This window comes from Protobothrops mucrosquamatus, unplaced genomic scaffold (assembly GCF_001527695.2).
Source record: "Protobothrops mucrosquamatus isolate PMUCROS unplaced genomic scaffold, P.Mucros_1.0 scaffold341, whole genome shotgun sequence".
In the NCBI taxonomy this organism is placed as follows: Eukaryota; Metazoa; Chordata; class Lepidosauria; order Squamata; family Viperidae; genus Protobothrops; species Protobothrops mucrosquamatus.
The window spans coordinates 18,386-40,632 of NW_015386678.1; the positions used below are offsets into that span (position 1 = coordinate 18,386).

The window sequence follows — 22,247 nt, forward strand, 5'->3', positions numbered from 1 at the left end:
TTAGGTTAGATGTAGCTGTAGTTATAAGTCATCATCATCATTGAAGATATACTCTCCATTTAAGAGAAAATGGAAAATGGCTCATTGAACACAATGCTAAAAACTTGCCATTTCTTCATTAAAAGCCAGATTTAACTACACTAAGGATTGCTCATCAAAAACAGCAGGATTTAAATTACTCATGATTTCAGTCCCATTAATTGGGGTGGTCTCCTTTAAGTCTGGATCCAATTAATTTAAATATACTTTTGGTGTTGAAATAATTTAATAGCTACTTTTTAAATCCAAGCATGAATTTCAGCCATAATTAAAAGTATATTCTAATGGTTACAGAACTGGGGAGACCTAGGTTCAACTCCACCCCAGCAGCCAGCCAATGGTCTTAGATCATAATTGCAAATAAAATCCTACTTACAAAATTTAAAAAGCAGCAGCAGCAGCAGCAAAAACAAATTAAGGAAGCAAAACATGCTTCACCTGATAAATGAAAACAGAATCCAACCAAATCTTCCAGGTTATAAAATCTTGCTAGTTAGATGCCACCACAATAAAAGGTGTTTTACTATTTATGTTAACAAGATGATATGGCACAAAGATCCCATTATAAGCATGCTCCTTATTTAGATAGTTCCACAAATATACACTCTTTGATATTATGATGGAATTAAGGAGACACTTCCTGACAGTGAGGACAATTAACCAGTGGAATAGCTTGCCCCCAAAAATCGTGGACGCTCCATGACTGGAGATTTTTAAAAAGAGGCAGCTAGACATTCACTTGTCTGAGATGGTATAGGTTCTCCTGCTTGACCAGGGGTTTGGACTAGAAGACCTCCAAGGTCCCTTCCAGCTTCTATTCTATTCTATTCTATTCTATTCTATTCTATTCTATTCTATTCTATTCTATTCTATTCTATTCTATTATTCTATTATTCTATTCTATTATTATTTATTCTATATTCTATTTATTCTATATTCTATTTATTCTATATTCTATATCTGTGGTGGCGAACCTATGGCACGCGTGCCACAGGCGGCACTCAGAGCCCTCTCTGTGGGCACGTGCGCCGTCGTCCCAGTCCTAGGCCTTCAGCTGGGTTTTATAAAACCTTTTCACTTTAGGCCTCTGCCGCCCTGTGCAAAAAAAAAAAAAAAAAAGATTCAATCAATCAATCAATTTCAACTTCTTGGGGGGGGGGAGAAAGATCTTGCAAAGTTGGAATTGATTGATTGAACTTTTTAGTCCCACCCAGTCTGCTGTTACCACTGCAGCCACGCCCACCCAATGGGCCATGCCCACCCGATGGGCCACGCCCACCCGGCACCCAATGATACATAAGTGGGTTTTGAGTTGCAGTTTGGGCACTCGATCTCTAAAAGGTTCGCCATCACTGTTCTATATTCTATTCTATTCACAGTGAAATTGTAATGTTCATGAATGTTCATTAAATACAAAACTCCATCAAAATGACAAGTTATGTCATTTGCATAAGATCAGTGACACAAAGTGCATGATTAATTAATTCCTACAAAAATTAATGGCAAGCTGTAAGTAATATTCACAATTTACATTCATTCTTACAAAGAAAACCTTTCATATATGATTTTTTTATAATAGCAGTATAGTCCAAGTTTTGCAACTTACCAGAAACCTTTGACATTTAGGTATTTGTGAAAGGTAATTAAAATTTATTAATTTTAATTTATTAATTTTAATTTGATTAAAATGTATTTTCTTCAAAATTTCATTAAACATTTATTATATATACTGCTTTTGTTTTTCAACATATTACTGAGTTAGTTCTTAATTAATATAATGAATTTTATGAACATTGAAATGATACGGAACTGACCTGTGGGAAAACTGAAATTTTGAAATGCAGTTGGGAAATGTTTCACTAAAATGATAATGGTGAAGGGAAAGGCCTCATAAAATTTCTGAGAATTAAGTCTGCCAATTTAATGTTATCTTTGCTGACTCCAAAATGCTCTATTATGTACTTCCCATGTTCCCAGCATGGTGTCTTCGTAATGAAGGTGTGAGTTCTGTTCTCCTTGGATCATCCAATGCTCAGCAATTGATAGAAAATCTGGGTGCCATACAGGCAAGTACAAAGGCTTGTTGTTGTTGTTCAGTCACTAAGTTGTGTCTGACTCTTTGTGACCCCATGGACCATAGCATGCCAGGCCCCCCTGATCTCCACTGCCTCCCAGAGTTTGTCCAAATTCATGTTAATTGAGTCGATGGCACTATCTAACCATCTCATCCTCTGCTACCCCCTTCTCCTTTTACCTTCAATCTTTCTCAACATCAGGGTCATTTCCAATGAGTCCTCTCTTCTCATTTGATAGCTAAAGTATTTGAGCTTCAAATTCTTTTGGATTAAACAAAGCAAAAAAGAATGACCATTGTATGGAGATTAAAGGCATTACAGAATTCAATTTTTCTTGAGTTCCTTTGCAATTGGAATTCAATTGCAATTGTTTTAAGCTGTGTTTCAAAATCATAGAGCAACACTAATTAAAGTACATGTGTGTTTCTTTGCCTACAGGTTCTTCCAAAGATGACATCTCACATTGTGAATGAAATTGATAATATTTTGGGGAACAAACCTTTCTGCAAAAAGGACTACAGATCCTAATGTACTGCATGATTAGTCTGGACTGCATGGCTAAACAACAGCTCTGTGCATAGTAGTACCGAGTTGATACTATCCAGTTACAATACAAAAATACTCTGCAATTGTAATTTACTAGATCCTCCAAGGCAGTTATGTTCCACCAAAATTCAGTAACATAGCTGATCTGTCTAAACTAAATTGTCTTTACTGTTTTTAAAATATATCAAATCTTAAGAGTTTGGATTAAATTTTGACTGAGATCAATTTGACTCTAATGAAAGAATGAAAAACACAAAAAAATGCAGAAACATCCAGTTAATCGGGATTTGTGTAGGATTTTCCTAACAGATTCTGATCCCACTGAGTCTTATTTTTCTTTCTTCCTATTTATGCCGTGAAAATACAAAGAATCAAAGATTTCTAAGCCTTAGGTACTTGAAAATAAAAAGAAGGATGTATAGCTATATTTTTTCAATAAACAAAAAGCAAGATACAGTTGAAAGCTTAAGACAATTTCAGGGATTTAGATTCTTCAAGCTATCTTAACTATAGGTAAATTCAAAGTTTTGCCATTTGCATTTTTAAATAGAATTGATTTCTAGATAAACTGTTTAGCTTGGGTTTGGGCTGAAATAAGGGTTTACTGTTTAAAGACAAAAAAAAATTGAGTAATTAGAGATTGCTATGTCTATCATCTAATTTTAAAAAATGTATCTGTTCCAGCCAAGCACTTATAAGCAAGATTCAGACTGTAAACCTGCAGGCAGGACTAACTTGTTTTTATTGCTATTATATAAGCCATTCTGGCATGCTGAGAACTCTGCTTGAAGCACAGTGTAATAATGCTTTAAGAAAGAATGCTTGGAATTGCTGTACAATCCCATTGAAATAACATAATTTTAATGTGATTTCGGCTGGATTGTAATGCATTGTTTTAAAAATGTCAAGTTATTTTCTGAAGTGTAAGTACTGAAGTAAACAGGTACCATGGAGATTGCCGTAAGATGTTCACTGAAGAACACTTAGCCAGTGAAATTAAGAGAAAAATTATTATTGCTACTGAAATGGAAATTGAAATGCTGTAGTTAAATGCTCTTTTACTAAAATCTTTTTGGCAATGTCTAGGCAACTGTATAATAAATGTACATAGTGTGTAGAGCTGTATAATTTTCTGATAGCCATGTAGATGAAATATTTATCACAGTTCAATGAAATCCTCAGATTTTTGTTTGCTCGGTTCCTTTCCTTCCCCCCATTCCATTTGTAAATTGCATCTGTGATTGTTATTATTGCAGCATTAGACCAACAGGAGTAAGTGCTTGGATTTTTCAATCATCCTGTCCATCTGAATATTAAAAATGGCCAAGTATTAAACCAGACTAATGAATGCCAGGGCTGCATTGTAGAATTTGGGTGCAAATTCTGTGCGTGCATTTGTTGTAGCATATTAAAGGCTGTATTTTTATTTGCACATTATCTGTTGCAGCCATGTGGCTAAAAGCCAACAAAAGCGAACAGAAATGAGGTCACCATATGGTAAGAATCTGTACAAAAAAAGACATGGGCAGCCATGTGCATCAAAAGAGTCTCTGTTCTGTCACACTTGCCAGGCTTTATTTACAAGTTTCCATGAAAGATACTCCAAATGGACAAAACCATGCAATTTTCTTCGCAATTGTAAGGAAACAAAGGGTATGAAGTCTCTGGCCACACCCTAGATTCCCATGTAGTCCTTCATTTAAGGACCCTTACCAATCTGGTTAAGCTTTTAAGTCTAAAATTAGCCTGGTACTTAAGGAAGGCAACTACTGTTTGTGCTTCAATACCGTGTAATTTCGAGCTCTTAACCATGCTTGTATCTTTTTTTCTTCTGTATTTTGCTTTTGTTGGTTACAGATACTTGGATCCATCCTTTAACACCATGCAGAATGAACTCTACATAAAGTATTTTCATTTCCTGCGCATTACATCCCAGAAAAAGGCAGTTTTTCCATGGGTTATGATAGTCTACTTTGATAGCAAAGAACCCTTATTGTAACAGAATAAATGCCATGCACTTAAGGGGTTTCTTAGGGTTTGCCTTTGACTAGAAAGTAACATTTTTCTGTTCTGTGCAATATCAGATGATTATAGGTTCTGATGGTGCAATCCTGTGCATTTTTAAAATAAGTTTAAAAGATCTAAAATCGTCTCTTGCTAAATATTTATGGGGTCGCAATTTATGATCAAGATCTAAACTACTCCAGTGCTTTAAAATGCCGACTATCAACTATGCATTACATATTCCTTATTTTCTGCTATTGAACATTATTAAGTCTCCTACCATACAAATTGACATATTTCTTTTTGCAATGGGACTCTTAATTTAGACTAGTGATTTGTATACTCCAGACCATGTTCATGGAGATCAAAGGCTTCCAGTTCCCCTTTGTACAAAAGTTATATGGTTTTGCACATTTATCCAATACACTTGTGTGGCCCAGATGCCAGTAATTTATTACATCTCTTTCCAACCTAAAATAGCATTGTCTGTTCACTTCAGTGGAAACAGTAAGGTCTAATGATGTTCTTTAACCAAGATGTATCAAGCTCCGAAATAAAAAGACAACACTTCCATGATGCTTGTCTGAATTGGGGGAAGGAACACCTGCATATATTGTTCTGAGGTTTCTAAGACACCATCTCTACATCCAGCATGTTCCTCTTGTTTGAAATTTCATATGGCAATCCTGTGAACAAAGCAAGGTCCTGGGATTTTAAATAGATCCACCCTTTTTAATGTTTCTATTTCCTTCAGTATTCTATGTAAATGAATTCGATTGCTGTATACTAGGAATTGCTTTCTACTTTAGCTTGGACACAATAAAGGCATTTTGTGCCCCAAATATATGACTGGATCTATTGATGTTTGAGCAGGAAAAGAAATATTCTAAGGATTAAGTGCTGTTTCAATGCTGTTTTTAGTTGTTTTTTTTCCCATCCAGCAATAGCACTTAGATTTATAAACTGCACCCATAATGCTTTACAGCACTCTCTGGGTGGTTTACAATGTTAGCATATTGCCTCCAACAATCTGGGTCCTCATTTTACTGACCCTGGAAGAATGGAAGGCTGAATCAACGTTGAGCCCATCAGGATCAAACTTCAGGCTGTGGGCAGTGTTAGCCTGCAATACTGCATTCTAACCACTGCCACAACAGGGCTAAGAAAGTGTATGTTGCAAAATAAAGCCAAACTATTTCTCCAAGAGGCACAGGATGCTAATTTAAAATTATGTGCTTCTTTATAATAAGAAATGTATTCACTGGTACTTGAGATAACATAATACAAATTTGATTTGTGCTGTATTGGACTGAAGCAGGCAAAGATACTTTGCAACCAGCATGGGCAACTTCCACTATGTGTTACCATCTGAACTCTTCTTTACCTCAAGCCTGTATTGCTATTGTACAAACTCAGAAAAATATACGCCTTCTTTGAGGAGGAACAGAGAGGATGGCCACTTTGGATTTGAATATTGTACACATGTAATGTTCAGATACATGGCAAACAGCTTTATGCCTCTAGCAAACTATTATTTTTAGCAATTTCTACAAGTCTGAAGATTTAATATATTTTCATGCTACCTCAGTCAATAGAATCGGTGTCTTGCAAAAGCCAATGTATATAATATCAATAATATCCATAAAATGTTTAATATTTAGTAATAGTAATCATTGCCACTGCACATCCCAATACAATCTCTCTTTCACTCTTCAATCCCCCCCCTACATAGTACCTCAAAAAAGCCAGATCTTAACAAGGTTTCAAAATGTTAAAAGTGAGGGTGGAGATCGTATTTCTGAGATAACTTACTCTCCTCACAGGAGGGTAGCTATGGTAGAGAACGCCCAGCTCAAAGTCACCTCTTTGAGAAATGGGGGAAGGGGTCATTCTGGTGTCTCTTGAGTAGGCAGTTTCAGCTTGGAGCAAAATTTGGGAAATAATCAGGTCCCAAACCATACAAGCAGAGTTGGAGACTGGGCCACAGTTGTCAAATAAAGCAGGCCCAAGCCTGGGCCCTTGAGGAAAAAGTGCCCAGGTTGTCAAATTGGGCACAACTCATTTAATAACCACCTTGCTTAGCAATGGAAATTCTAGTACCAGAATTTAAGTCAAGAATTATCGTTATCACAAATTTACATGTACAATCACTGTTTTCAGCAAAGCTTTTTTTTAATAAGAATGTAACAAAAACCCCAAAAACTTCTAATCAAGAATTCCAGATCTAGCTGTTGAAGTTCTCAAATGATACAACTGGATCCCTATGGCCACCCGAATGATCAAACGTATTTTGAATAAGCATATTGCAAGCCTAAATTAGAATGCCTCATCTTCATGGTATTATTTTATAACAAAACTGCTCCCCATTCTCATCCCATCTTTTACAAAAAAAGAAAAAGACCAATGTACAGAAAATGGCACTTCAACCTTCTTCTGATTGGGCAACACAGAGTTGAATTCATGTACTCAAACAAATTCTATCTACTTTGAGCCTGTAGATAACAAAGCAATCAGTCCAGATGAAACACTGATGGAGAGAATGTAATTTCTGAAAAAGCAATCGTCAAGGAAAATGTTAGTAAGATGGATTATATATATCCCAGGATTTCTTACTGCAAACAAATGTCTTGCGAAAGAACTGTGCAACAAACAGCTCCCATGTACACATAAATATATGAATACTATCATCTGATATCAAATGCAAAAAATCAAGGCACTTGGGAACAATCAACAATTCTCTTTGGCAGTGATATGGCACCTCATCAAATCACCCGTGTAGGCCACTGAATCCAATCTTCTGGCAGGCATAGGAATCAAAATGAACACAAGAAATTGTTGCCCAGTCTATGCTTGAAAACTTCCAATGAAAGTCTGCCCACCACCCTTAAGGGTAATTAATTCTAGGACTCTTTCTGCAACTTAAAATCCAGCAATATTCAATATTCTGCATTGCAGACTGGGAGAAAACAGCACTTCACTTTCCTCTATGTGACATCGTTCTCCAAGTTCTATGTTCCCAACTCTGGTTCAATACAGAATGTTTTGAATTCAAAAGTAAATTGATCAGGGAATTTAAGTTACGTAAAGAGAACCCAGTAGAGCATCCCATCCAAGTTCTATGTGGCTCCCTTTCATTTAAAGACTACAACTATATTTTTTCCTCATTGCATTTGCTAAAGGCACCCAGTTCCTTCGCTCTTTCTTCATAGGGCTTAATTTCTAGTTCCTTGATCACTTTCAATGATCCATTATGAATCCTTAAATTCTGGAGTTCAGAACTCACAATACCCAAGGAGCAGTTTGCCCAAAGAGAAAAGAAAGGAATGGTTACTTCCTGTGTCTGGGAAATTATATTCCTACTGATGTAGCTTAACATTACATTACACTAATTTGTTTTGACTTGTATGCCATCCATCTCACCTAGTGGTGACTTTTTGAAGCCAAATCACACAGTTTAGCCATATTAACCTGCAATCCATTTTCACTCTAGACCAAACTGCCGGCCTGCAGGCCAGATGCACCATAGCAAAACCGCGCCCACCCTATTGCCGGCAATGGAAAAGTCACGACACGTCATGTTGTGAGTTTGACACCCCTGCTCTAGACTAATGCTTTCACATCTACTACTACCAAACCAGGAACCCCTTCCTATACCTATCCTTTTATTTTAGTCTCCTCACTGAAGAATTTACTACATGATATTGTTAAATTCCATTATTTTACTTTTAGCCAATTGCTTTAACCTATCAGGATCATTTTGAATGCTGTTTAGAGTTTAGCCAATTCTGTTGATTTGTAGATTTCAGTAAACATTCCTTCCAATTCCTCTTTTCACTTAATTGATACTGGCTATAAAAAGCCAAAAAAGCTGCAAAAAAAAAATCATAAGGTTGGTAACAACTTACAACTGTAATGGGGAGAATTAGAAGTGATGCTTCTAATTCTAACAAGGTAATAGTTCAATGCTCTCTGCATGTGTTTTTCTTATTTACAATTTAAAGAGCTACACAATTGGAAAAAAATTGTTTTGGCCAGCAAGACTGACTCCTGACACACTGTAGGAGTCCATTGGAGAGCTACAGAGATTTTTATTTTGCCTTTTTGATAAGAGTGAATCTTAGTATGGTAATTACAACTTACTCCTTCCCATATCTGAATTATATATATTACTGGTTCGAAACCCTTTATTTCTACAAATAACTTAAAAAACTAAAAGAGGATACACGGTGGGGTTGAGGTTCTTCAACACAAAAAAGGAAGCAACAATTATCAGAACGAGGAAGAGGGTATTATTGTAAAAGATAGAGAAAGTTGTTGCTTCATAGTCTGCCACTTCATTCTTCTTCCACAAAATTCTGCAAAGGCAAAAAAAAATGTTTATTTTGATGTACACAGTAGCACTTTGGCACTGACAAAACCATTTTTTCCCATTTTCAGTTTTGTAAAAAAAATGATATTTTTTTCATTATGTAGATATTGATTTTTCTGTGGATTTTAAGATTCTAAAACTGATTACTACAAAACTATTTCTCCAAATATGACACCTACACTCAGGGAAATACAATTTCTCCTACTACATTGTGTTTACCACCAGCAAACTGATTAAAGTTGACAAGCATCGGAGACCATTTTTCAGATCAGTTCTTAAGAGGATTTGGTTCCTTGCCAACTAAGTCCATGGACATTTTTCAAACAAGCATGTAATAGTTTTTAGAAGTGAAATAATCTGTAGCTTATTTTTGAAAGATAGTAATTATTGAAGTGTCAATGAATATCAAAAAATGAAGAAAACTAAGCCTTTTTTAAAATAAGTTTTAAAAATCATTTCTAATGCACATTATATAAAATGGTGAATGACAAATACCAGATTAAAAACTACTAACAGACACCTTTAATTTAAGACAATAACAGATTTAGACTCTCAAAAGGGACCATTAGTTAGTGAATTAGTCCATACTTACTGCTTCATAAAAAAAAATCAGCAAAGCAGGTTTTCTCATGAATGTGTTTTGCAGTTCAAAAATGCCCGTTCACTGATTAACAGATACCTAGTTTTAACAGGCATCCCTTCACTTCTACTGTTTCATTAAGGAGTCCTAAATTAGCAAGCACAAAGTTTGCAACTCTAAATCAAGTATGCTATAAAATGGTGAGAATCAGCAAGTTGACCCCCACTGAAACCTCCAGCTTTAGAACTCTATTTGAGAGTAAGGGAATCCAATTACTGAGTAAGTAACATTGTATGATTGGATAATGGGAGAACATCACCTCTCATCCTTCTCCTTGCGTGACATCTTCCTATTATCTGCTTCGGAAAGCTTGCGGGTCACTTCTTTGGAAACAGCATCTTCCCGCTTCTGGGCTACCCTAAAAAAAGGAAAGCATTGACATCCCACCTTTTTATTAAAGCAATCAAATAATGTAATTATCAATTTCATACTACAGGGTTTGGACACTTACAGTGCCCAGCCCAGGCAACCATGATCATTCGCAGACCATATGGCCAAAGTTCAAGGTATACTCCACTATCCTTTTTTTCCCACCACGGTAGCTGTGTCCATCTCCCCCCCCCACTCCATAGGTCAAAGAACATCTATTAATAACCATGTGATTAGACATTTCCCTATGGTCCTTGGAGACCAAACCACTTTTGAAAATACTTCCTGTAGCTCCCATTTAACAAAGATTAGCCCTCTCTATACAACAACAAAATTATCTCCATGGGCGAACATGATGATGAACATGAGAGTCAGTTGGATCTAATGATTAAGGTAGGAGGCTAGAAACTGGGAGACTTGAGTTCTAGTCCTACCTTTATTTATTTATTTTATTTATTGAATTTATATACCGCCCTATCTCCCTTACGGGACTCAGGGCGGTGAACAGGTGATAATAAAAACCATGATAAATATAGGCAGTTCTAAAATCAAATTAAATAACGGGCCTGTTCTAAAAACACACCCATACAAAAACCCCCACTAAAACATAATCAAACTACGCCAGGCCGGCCGCACGGAATAGATGGGCCTTCAGGGCTCGGCGAAAAAGGCATGAATGCCACCTAAGTGACTTTGGGCTAGTCAACCTCTCTCAGCCCAATTCACCTCATAGGGTTTTTGTTGTAGGGAAAATAGGAGGCTGAAGAAATATTAGGTATGTTTGGTGCCTTGTGTTATTTATAAAAATAATAAAGGCAGGATAAAAATAAAACAAAATAAAATTCCATAGGCACAAAGTCATATTAAAGTGAAAGTCTCAGCACTGATTAAAGAACAATCAATCGATCAGTTCTGTTTCACACAGATCCAGACAGCATTCCTGGGATCATAAAAAAGTAACAAAAGCATATGTAAACTGATAGCAGACAATTGCTGGAAACATTCAACTTTAGTGGGTTCCATCAAACATATTTAGATCAAACGTAGATGCATTTTAATACAAAATTAAAAAAGAAGGAAATTATTCTTGCTGACTATTAGCGATGTGCATTTTCCAGGAAATTTTAAGAGAAAATATTAAGGTAAGAGCTATAGAAAATGTTCATTCTTCATTAAAAAAAAAAAGCATTCAATCAATGGTATATTCATTTCTGTTACTCAGGGACAATCACATGAAATATTTCAGTTAAAGTTTCAGTTTTGAAAGTGCATCAAACACTGCAATTGCTATTGAAATGCATTAATAATATGCAAAACGTATTTCTCTATGGAAAATTAAATACTGTAAAACTTCGCAATCTGTGACTGGCAGCTTTAGAAACCTTTCCAAATGCAAGGCAAAATATTTATAACTAAATATGCCATGATGATTTGAAATGAATACAACAAAATAGAATAGAACAGAACAGAATAACAGAGTTGGAAGGGAATTTAGAGGTCTTCTAGTCCAACCCACTGCTTAGACAGGAAATCCTATATCATTTCAGACAAATGGTTGTCCAATCTCTTCTTAAAATCTTCCAGTGGTGGAGCATTCACAGCTTCTGGAGGCAGGTTGTTCCACTGGTTAATTGTTCTAATTGTCAGGAAATTTCTTCTTAGATCTAGGTTGCTTCTCTCCTTGATTAGTTTCCATCAATTACTTCTTGTCCTGCCTTCAGGTGCTTTGGAGAATAGGTCGACACCCCACCACCTGCCTGTTCTTTAGTTATTGGAACATTGTTATCACGTCACCTCTAGTCCTTTTTTCTTTTTTAAAAATGGTTTTTAACAATTCATCTGGGGAAAACTGAAAAAATATTTTGCAGTTTAGTACATTTTTATAGAAACAGTTTTACTACCTACTTGTGCTTAAGAACAAACTTCACATTCTTGTAAGCAAAAGCAACCAAATAGGTGCTGACAAGGGTCATTACAGAGTAGAGGACTGCAGACTGAAAGAGGTCCATGTGCCAGATTCGCCAGTAAAGCCCTAAGGTAAAAAAGTTTTAAAGATAGTTATGATTTGATTATTAGCCTGCACAACACATCTTGGTTGACTTGCTATAATAAAACAGTTATAAGTGGTCCTTGTTTGGCAACCACAATTGGGACTGGCGACTTGGTCATCAAGCAAAGCAGTCGCTAAGTAAAACCACAAATCTGCCTCATGATCTTACTTCAGTGTTCCTTTGCTTTTTGGACCTGAGAAGGTCGTAAATGCAAGGACTAGTCATGAAGATTTGTTTAATAAATGCCATCTCTTACACAATTTCAGTTACTATAGATAGTCCTAAACTTACAAACCATTCATTTAGCGATAGTTCAAAGTTACAACAGCACTGGAAAAAGCACTGAAAAAAGCAACGGGCAACTATGTGATGAAAATTTGTGAACTTGGTAAACAGCATGTTTGTGAACTTGGTAAACAGCATGTATTTAGGATGGCTACAGCATCCCAAAGGCACGTGATCGCCATTTGCAACCATCCCAACCGGCATCTGATGAGCAAAGTCAATGTATTTGCCTAATGACCATGTGATTCATTTATCAAACGCAGTGATTCATTTAACAACTATGGCAAAAAAATATTGTAAAATCAGATACAACTCACTTAACAACCACCTTGCTTAGCAACAGAAAATTCTGGTCACAACTGCAGTTGTTGAGGGCTACCTGCACTACTTCCAAAACCAGTACTTCAGACTGACTTGGAAAAAACACCACCAATAAGTAAAAATGCACGATTTGCCTGAACATATCTTTATGAACGATGCACAAAGGAAGATAAAGGCATTCTTAAATTCAGCTTAAGAATTCAGCGCCGTTTTCCTGGCAGTCATTTGCCACTTGGCTTCTAAATACAGGTAGGCCTCGATTTACAACAGTTCATTTAGTGACCGTTCTAAGTTAAAACGACAATGGAAAATGTGACTTATGACCGTTTTCACTGTTATGACCTTTGCAGCATCCCCATGATCATGTGATCAAAATTCAGATGCTTGGTAACTGGTTCAGTTATGGTTGCAGGGTCATGTGATCAGCTTTCATGACCTTCTCACAAGCAAAGTCAATGGGAGAGCCCGATTCACTTAACAACTGGGTTACTAATTTATCAACTGCAGTGATTCACTTAACAACTGCATCAAGAAAGGTTGTGAAAATGGGACAAAACTCACTTAACAAATGTCTCACTCAACAGAAATTTTGGGCACAACTGTGGTGGTACGCCAAGAACTACCTGTAATATTTAGTTATCGAGCCATAAATAGTAATAGGGTAATAATGCTACATCCTACAAAGTACTTCCATTAGGCCAGCGGTCCCCAACCTTTTGGGCACCAGGGACCGGTTCCGTGCAAAGAGGTTTTTCCACGGACCGGAGGTTGTGTGGTTTTGTGCGCTGCCTGCATCTCGCAGATGGGGGTTTGCTTATTTGTGCGGCCCAGTTGTTGGCATGCCGCAGCCCAGTACCGGTTTACAGACCGGGGGTTAGGGGCCCCTGCATTAGGCTACCTTTAATTCTAAAGCAAAGGTGTTAAGATTGAAATTCTAAAGCAGTGATGGCGAACCTTTTAGAGACTGAGTGCCCAAACTGCAACCCAAAACCCACTTATGCATCGTCGGGTGCTGGGTGGGTGTGGCCCATTGGCTGGGTGTGGCCCATTGGGTGGGCATGTCTGCAGTGGTAATGACAGACTGGGTGGAATTAAAAAGTTCAATCAATCAAATCCAACTTTGCAAGATCTTTTTTTTCCCCGCGAGAAGTTGAAATTGACTGATTGATTGAACCTTTTTTTTTTTTGCACATGGCAGCAGAGGCCTAAAGCGAAAAGGTTTTATAAAACCCAGCTAAAGGCGTAGGACTGGGGCGATGGCGCGCATGCCCACAGAGAGGGCTCTGAGTGCCACCTCTGGCACCCGTGCCATAGGTTCGCCATCACTGTTCTAAAGCAATCATCCAGCCAATGCAGTCTAATTTTCTGACCCTTCATTATTAATATCTGAGGAGGAGAACCTGCAAGTGCTTCAAGCCAGAAAGCACCTAAAACAAGAAAGGTGCAAGTTTCCCTTAGTCCAGGGGTAGTCAACCTTGGCTCTTTTATGACTCGTGGACTTCAACTCCCAGAATTCCTGAGCCAGCTGTGCTGGCTCAGGAATTCTGGGAGTTGAAGTCCACGAGTCATAAAAGAGCCAAGGTTGACTACCCCTGCCTTAGTCGTTTTGTTTGAGGTGGGGGGGACTTTTCTCCCAGTTCATTCTGCCTAGAAATGTTGAGTTGGAGCTCTCACCCCCCCAGAGACCAGCTTGGGGCCAGCTGTGCTAAGGAAGATTTCCACCCCACCCCACCCCGGCGAGGCTCTTCTGGCTTTCCCAGATGTGGGACAGGCAGAATTGGCACCGGGTGCAGTCGTCTTCACGTCGCCACAAGAGGCATCAATTCTCCCATTGAATGTCTGCTTGTTGGCGGGCGGCAGGCGAGGCTAGCCTCACCAGGAAGGAAGGAAGAAAGGTGGGGGGACGACCCAGCGCCGTTCCTTTTTCCCCTCCACTCACATATCGGGATAGCCGAGACGATGAACGCGTTGCCGAAGAACAGCGCCGAGGACTTGGCCGAGAGGTTGCGGCTGAAATCTTGCAGGAGCAGCTCCTCTTCCGACTGCTGCCGAGCCCCGCCGCTACTGCCCTTGGGAGCCATCGCTGCCGCCGCTGCTGATGCTGCTGCTCTCCTTCCCAACCCGAAGCCAAAGACAGAACGGTGCTGACCCCCCGCGGCCACCGTACTCGCCAACAAGCGGACACGCCGCACAGAACGAAGAGGCGGGGCTTCTTCCGGTTGGAGAGTACTTCCCATGTCACGCCTGGTTGGCGGATAGTTCTGTTGCCTTTTTTTCTTTATAGATCCCCCCCCCCTCTTAAAATGTGCCGCTTTTGTTGTGGAAAAAAAGCAAAAAATATGAAGAAAAAAATCCTCTGTCTCGGGAGAAAATGTATGGAGATATATGGAAGAACCCCTTTGGGCCCAGGGGTAGGCAACCTTGGCTCTTTTATGACTCGTAGACTTCAACTCCCAGAATTCCTGAGCCAGGAATTCTGGGAGTTGAAGTCCACGAGTCATAAAAGAGCCAAGGTTGCCTACCCCTGCCTTTGGCCAAGTTAATAAAACTTCCGGGTCCTCAGATCTTTGCTGACGTGTCTTAGGATTCCGTTGTGGGGAGGGGCCTGTGAATGGAACTGTCGGGAAGTGGAAGCGCGGAAGCGCGGCGCGGGTGTGGCGAGGTGCCGGTTCGAATCCCGACCTGAGTCGCCGCCACTGCCACGTGGGAATAACCGCGAGTTGTCCGTGCTCCACGTGGAGCGCTGGACTTGCGTTACCCCCGTTGTTTAGCATAGAGGAAGGCAGCCTTCTGGAGTCCCTTGGTTGTAGAGCTAAAACCCGTCTATGCCTGTCCTGCCTGGGGAAAAGGCTGCTGTGCTAATGGCGCTGAGATGCGGGAAGGAAGGGGGTGTTTCAGGAAAGTATTTCCGAAGAGGTAATGCCCAAGGTTTGAAAACGGTTGCTCATTTTTGGAAGCGGGCGGGAGGGAAATTGGCAATGAAAGACTTCCCCCGCTCAGAACAAGCGCCCTTCCAAGAAATTATTTTATTGCAATTGTATCTTCCTCCCCTCCTTTCAGCAGTTGAAAATGGCTCACATAAAAACTCCCTTCTCCTATTTCTCCCCGTAAGCACAGTACAAAGCTGTGTGAGGTACGTTGGTGTCGAGTAATTTGCTTATCTGAATATGTCTATGGAGATTCTTAGGCATCCAGGTCATAGCCTATCTCAGTGTTTCTCAACCTTGACAATTTTAAGGCATGTGGACTTCAACTCCCAGAATTCCACAGCCAGCTTTGCTGGCTGTGGAATTCTGGGAGTTGAAGTCCACATGCCTTAAAATTGTCAAGGTTGAGAAACACTGCTGAATATATTTTTAAAATTATGTCAGTGGTGCCCTTTATATACACGGTATTTTTAAAAACTATTAAGGACAGTGTTGCCTTTGGGCTCTAATGCAAGAGTACAGCCAGGAAGTTCTTCCTTTCCATGAAAATGGTTCTCTCGTTTGAAGTTTTGTTAAAAAAAGGAGTTATTAGAAGTGGCATATTTCTTGCCGAACCATTGGAGTTACTTATGGGTGGGTCACGTGTTTTTTTGTGTGGGTGTATGTGTGTGTGAGACAGAATCTCGATTTAGTAAGTGAAGATTGGATATTACTACTGTCAGTCAAAAATGGTAACCTTAGGATACCCAATTTCAGTTAAAACTCCAGCTTTTGGTAGGGAGGACTGAAGGAAAAAGGATTTTTGAGATGTGGGTGGAAGGAAGGGGCAGAGGGAGTCCTAGCCCTAGAAAAATTCACAAGAGAGATACATTTTCTTCCTCCAGTTGAAGCTACAGTGGAATAGTTGAACCCATCAGCTGGAGATGTCAGACCTCCTGTCCCAGAAATCCTCTGTGTTTTCATACCTGACTGTGCCTCCTGATTTGGGGTAGCAGCTTGGTAGTTCTCACTGCTACCATCTATCTTCTAGGAACATTTCATGTGGCATCCTCGCTGTAACCCTGGGTTGTGAGAGAAGTCTCATAACTGGTGCTGGTTGTTACCTTTAAAGCCCCATATGACTTGAGACCAGGTTAATTAAAGGACTATCTTCTCCCAAGTTTCTACCCATTCTATTTGGTTTTGTAGATTGAGGATGCTGCAGGTCCTGTCAGCCAAGGAATGTCTGCTGGCATTCCAGAATATCCTTGGAGAAGGCATGCCCGTGGGGACCAAGGAGGCATGCCTTTTAAGCAGTAACTCTTGCCCTTCCAACAGAGCTCAGGATGGCCCCCATCTTTTGTAAGGCTCTAAAGCAGCGGTTCTCAACCTATGGGTCGCGACCCCATTTGGGGTCGATCGACCATTTCACGGGGATCGCCAAGCAAGGCTGTCCACCATTTTTTTCCCCTTTTCCGGCGGGTGCCTTACCTCCCTTGGGCTGGGCCAGCTGGTGGTCGGCCTGCTCCATCTCTGCCGCTTGCCAGCTACGCCTCGGCGGCGCAGGGGGCGGAACCACAGCGGCGCTCCCGGGCAGGGAAAGTCCTCGACTTACGACCGGTTGGGTAGTCCTCGACGTACGACCGGTTTAGTCCTCGACTTACGACCGGTTTAGTCCTCGACTTACGACCGGTTGGGGGTCGCGGCATTAAAAAGGTTTAGAACCACTGCTCTAAAGCCATGGCTGTGTGCATGAGCCTGCGTCCTGAAATACTATAGGGGCCCTGTTACCTGGTTGGAATGTTAATTTTCATGTAATTATGATAATCCTCAGTTGCCTATACGTATAATTTGTAATGGTTTTAATTTTTATGATATTGTTTGCTGTGCCAGAGTCAATTGGATTCAGATAGGCAGGTATATTTGAGTATTGCATAAATAAATAAACACAAACTTGTGCTGTTTTTGTGTTGATAAAAATGAAAAGGAAAAATTCTATAGCACCACCTTCTGGTCATATAGCATTTAGGCATATGACTGTTTCACTTGTTTGATTTGAGTCTAAGTTTCATTAGATCTTCAATCAGAATAGAGCTGGAAGGGATCTTGGAGGTCTTCTAGTCCAACCCCCTCCTCAAGCAGGAGACCTGGCCTATACCATTTCAGACAAGTGACTGTCCAGTCTCTTCTTAAAAAACCCCAGTGATGAAGCACCCACAATTTCTGAGAGCAAGCTGTTCTATTGGTTAATTGTCCTCACTGTTAGGAAATTTCTCCTTAATTCCAGGTTGCGTCTCTTCTCCTCTCCATCCATTGTTTCTTGTTCTGCCCTCTGGTGCTTTGGAAAATAAGTTGACCCCCCTCCTCTTTGTGGCAGCCTCTCAAATACTGGAATACTAGTCCTTCTTTTCTCTAGGCTAGCCAAACCCAAATCCTGCAACCGTTCTTCATATGTTTTAGTCTCCAGGCCTTTAATCCAGTGGTGGGATTCAGCCAGTTCGCACCACTTTGGCAAAACCAGTAGCTAATTTTTTATTGGCCAGGCCCAGAATGGACTTCCAGAAGCGGCATCCACATAGAGAACCAGTTGTTCACATATTTGAATCCCATCACTGCTTTAATCATATTAGTTGCTCTTCTTTGCAACTTCTTTGCAAGTCTCAACATCTTTTTTGTAATGTGAGCAAAACTGGATGCTGTATTCCAGATGTGACTTTACTAAGGCTTTATAAAGTGGTACTAATACTTCACGTGATTTTGATTTTATACCTCTGATTATATTAGCTTTTTTGGCTGCTGCCGCACACTACTGATTCATATTTAAGTGATTGCCCACTAGGACTCCAAAGTCCCTCTCACAGCTACTCTTTTTGAGCCTAATCTGTACTTGTATTTTTGGTTTTTCCTGCCTAAGTGTAAAACCTTGCTTTTTGTTGAATAAGGCCATTGTTTAAGTTTGTCAAGATCTTTTTGGATTCTGAGCTTGTCTTCTGGGATGTTGGCTATTACCAGCTTACTGTCATCTGCAAATTTGATGAGTTCCCCTTCTATTCCCTCATCTCAGTCATTTATGAAGATGTTGAAGAATACTGGGCCTAAGAACCCCACTGCTTACTTCCCTTCATGTAGATATAGTACCGTTAAGGTAATACTTTCCCACATTTTTCTAGCTTACCATGAAATAGGTTGTGGCCTACTTTGTCAAATGCCTTGCTGGCTACTAGTTATAACTTTGTTCCTAGAGATGTTTGCAAATCTGTTGTTTGATTATCTTTTTCAGTATCTTCCCAGGTATTGATGTTAGGCTGATTGGTCTGTAGTTTCCTGGGTCTGCTTTTTTCCCCCTTTTTTGAAACTGGGAACCACATCAACTCTTTTCCAATCCTCAGTAATTTCCCGGTACTCCAGGATTTTTGAAAGATATGGTACAATGGTTCTGAGACAACATATGCCTGCTCCTTCAGAACTCTGGGATGTAATCTGTCAGGTCCTGGTGATTTATATTCATCAAGATCAGATAGGTTCTCTAACCATTTTCTTGCTTATTTTAATTTTTATTTCTAGCCTGTCTTTTACGGTTACATTTTTGGTAGGTTGGGCTATAGTTTGTTTGTTTGTTTGCATGATGCAAAAAATGAATTAAGCAGTTCTGCTTTCTCTCTGCTGCCTGCTACTTCCTTGCTTTCTTCTCTCTTTAGTGGACCTAGTGTTTCCTTGACTTTTTTCTTGTTATTTATATGTTGAAAGAAACTTTTTATTATCTTTGACTTTTATTGTAGATCTTTCTTCATTCTGAGCCTTTGCTTTCCTGACTTCATCTTTGCTGATATTCTGCCTTAGCTATGTGTCCCTCTTTCCCTTTTTTGTTCTTGACCTTTTTGTCTTTTAGTTTATCAGAGATCCTTGTGCAACCATGCTGGTTTCTTCTTGGATTTTTTGCTTTTCTTTTTCAGTGGTATTGCGCTGGACTGGGCTGTTATGATAATATTTTTCAGTTTCCCATGCTTCTTGAGTAGTTTTCCCTTTTAGAATTTTCATCTATGGAATCTTTCTTAGGCTATCTCTGAGTTTGTTAAAATAAGCTCTTTTAAAGTTGAAGACACTGGTTGGATGGATTATGTTCTATTGCTTGTGTTTGCATTATATTGAATTCCAATATGACGTGGTCACTCTTGCTAAAATTCTGGCAACTTCAACTCCCTCTGTCACTTCTTGTAGTGATAATATCACTTATCACTAAGTGATAATACCACATAAAATCATTAAATGATAGTATCACTTCATGATACTAGAATTCACAACTATCGTCTTTTTGAGATTTAAACCAATTTCATAGAGGAAAAACACTTAAAATATAAATTCTAAATATTAAACTGCAAATAATCTGTTGGAAAAGATAAATTACAGAGCTGTCCCAGTCCAGAGATACAGTTGCAAGTAGATGAAACAAAATAGATCACGCAGAACTAAGAATAGACCGCAAGATGATGTTGTCCACTACAAATAAAAGAAAGGTAGGTAGAAAGAGACTAAAATGAGATTCAAAATAGTACTGATTTTCTGAAGATTCTTAATAAAGCACATTCTGAAGTCTGATTCATCCAATTCCCTTAAATTATTCAAAGATTTAAATGATTGCATGACATAGAACATATATATAGTGCTGTTTCTGACTAAAACATTTGCCCATTTCTACAAAACGTAGAGAACTTTGAAATTTCCTTTTCATTCAGTTAACCTTTTTGTCTCCCTGGATATTCCAATCGTTAACTAGGCTTGCTGTAGCCAAAAGATGTTCAAAGGCAAGGACAAAGTATATTATATATATTTAAAAATAAATCAATAGAATTATAGTGTTGTCTCTTATTTAGGTTCAGTTCAGCATTTCTAGGAAATGTCAGCGATCCACCACTGTCTATGTGGTGTTATATGCCACAACTGCCTTGGGACTTCATTTTCACATATTCCCAAAGACTTGTCAGCATATTAGAGTGATGACTCTTGTGGTAGGAGTTAAAACAAAACAGTGCCCATTTGAATGGAAGACATCAGGCACTTCCTCAAATCTTGTTACGGATCCTTCTCAGAAAGCCCAGAGAGTGAAATATCCATGTGAAAACACTATTGANTACTGCCCTTGGGAGCCATCGCTGCCGCCGCTGCTGATGCTGCTGCTCTCCTTCCCAACCCGAAGCCAAAGACAGAACGGTGCTGACCCCCCGCGGCCACCGTACTCGCCAACAAGCGGACACGCCGCACAGAACGAAGAGGCGGGGCTTCTTCCGGTTGGAGAGTACTTCCCATGTCACGCCTGGTTGGCGGATAGTTTTGTTGCCTTTTTTTCTTTATAGATCCCCCCCCCCTCTTAAAATGTGCCGCTTTTGTTGTGGAAAAAAAGCAAAAAATATGAAGAAAAAAATCCTCTGTCTCGGGAGAAAATGTATGGAGATATATGGAAGAACCCCTTTGGGCCCAGGGGTAGGCAACCTTGGCTCTTTTATGACTCGTAGACTTCAACTCCCAGAATTCCTGAGCCAGGAATTCTGGGAGTTGAAGTCCACGAGTCATAAAAGAGCCAAGGTTGCCTACCCCTGCGCTTTGGCCAAGTTAATAAAACTTCCGGGTCCTCAGAGCTTTGCTGACGTGTCTTAGGATTCCGTTGTGGGGAGGGGCCTGTGAATGGAACTGTCGGGAAGTGGAAGCGCGGAAGCGCGGATGTGGCGAGGTGCCGGTTCGAATCCCGATCTGAGTCGCCGCCACTGCCACGTGGGAATAACCGCGAGTTGTCCGTGCTCCACGTGGAGCGCTGGACTTGCGTTACCCCCGTTGTTTAGCATAGAGGAAGGCAGCCTTCTGGAGTCCCTTGGTTGTAGAGCTAAAACCCGTCTATGCCTGTCCTGCCTGGGGAAAAGGCTGCTGTGCTAATGGCGCTGAGATGCGGGAAGGAAGGGGGTGATTCAGGAAAGTATTTCCGAAGAGGTAATGCCCAAGGTTTGAAAACGGTTGCTCATTTTTGGAAGCGGGCGGGAGGGAAATTGGCAATCAAAGACTTCCCCCGCCCAGAACAAGCGCACTTCCAAGAAATCATTTTATTGCAATTGTATCTTCCTCCCCTCCTTTCAGGAGTTCAAAATGGCTCACATAAAAACTCCCTTCTCCTATTTCTCCCCGTAAGCACAGTACAAAGCTGTGTGAGGTACGTTGGTGTCGAGTAATTTGCTTATCTGAATATGTCTATGAAGATTCTTAGGCACCCAGGTCATAGCTTATCTGAATATATTTTTAAAATTATGTCAATGGTGCCCTTTATATACACGGTATTTTTAAAAACTATTAAGGACAGTGTTGTCTGTGGGAAGTTAGCCCAGAGAAGGAAATATTAAAAAGGCAGAAAGAAAGATATTGTTCACCAAAAGGATTTTTAAAAGCATTTTTTGAAAAGTAGAAACCAAACCTGGCCTCATCTCTTTGCCCAAAGCAGTAGCTAGTCTTATACAAATGCAGATGTGGAACCATCAGGAAGTTTGGAGCCAGGGATCTCAAGACAAAAGAAGCTCTTAAGAGTCATTAGCCCCATCACCTGGGAAGCAGGATATGATAATGGGATTAAACCACAGATATCAAGGCCTAGAAAAACACTCA

At 39.8% G+C, this 22,247-nt stretch overlaps 2 protein-coding genes across 2 annotated transcripts in view; one reads left to right on the forward strand and one right to left on the reverse strand.

Annotated features, from left to right (window-relative positions):
• LOC107286953 (voltage-gated potassium channel subunit beta-1-like) overlaps positions 1–2,642 on the forward strand; it is a 9,268-nt gene extending 6,626 nt beyond the window's left edge. Inside the window, exons 6-7 of the mRNA XM_015815400.1 lie at positions 2,017–2,105; positions 2,553–2,642. Of these exons, the coding sequence (XP_015670886.1) occupies positions 2,017–2,105; positions 2,553–2,642 (179 nt within the window). The remainder of the gene's footprint in view (positions 1–2,016; positions 2,106–2,552) is intronic.
• A 3,488-nt stretch (positions 2,643–6,130) lies between these two features.
• On the reverse strand, positions 6,131–14,892 carry SSR3 (signal sequence receptor subunit 3). Its single transcript, XM_015815391.2, has 5 exons — positions 14,639–14,892; positions 11,948–12,074; positions 9,933–10,031; positions 8,888–9,019; positions 6,131–7,212 (listed from the first exon to the last, which is right to left on the reverse strand). Exons 1-5 carry the CDS (start codon positions 14,778–14,780, stop codon positions 7,146–7,148), a joined length of 567 nt encoding a protein of 188 aa, XP_015670877.1. The 5' UTR covers positions 14,781–14,892; the 3' UTR covers positions 6,131–7,145.
• Between the last annotated feature and the right edge of the window lie 7,355 nt (positions 14,893–22,247).

What these genes read in the sequence shown, in the direction of transcription:
- SSR3 (XM_015815391.2), bottom strand. Translation starts at nt 14,780, where the DNA reads ATGGCTCCCAAGGGCAGTAGCGGCGGGGCTCGGCAGCAGTCGGAAGAG. An exon ending in CGTCTCGGCTATCCCGATAT is followed by an intron (nt 12,075 to 14,638) that starts GTGAGTGGAGGG and finishes TTTTTACCTTAG; the next exon opens with GGCTTTACTGGCGAATCTGG. An exon ending in AAGTTTGTTCTTAAGCACAA is followed by an intron (nt 10,032 to 11,947) that starts GTAGGTAGTAAA and finishes TCCTTTTTTTAG; the next exon opens with GGTAGCCCAGAAGCGGGAAG.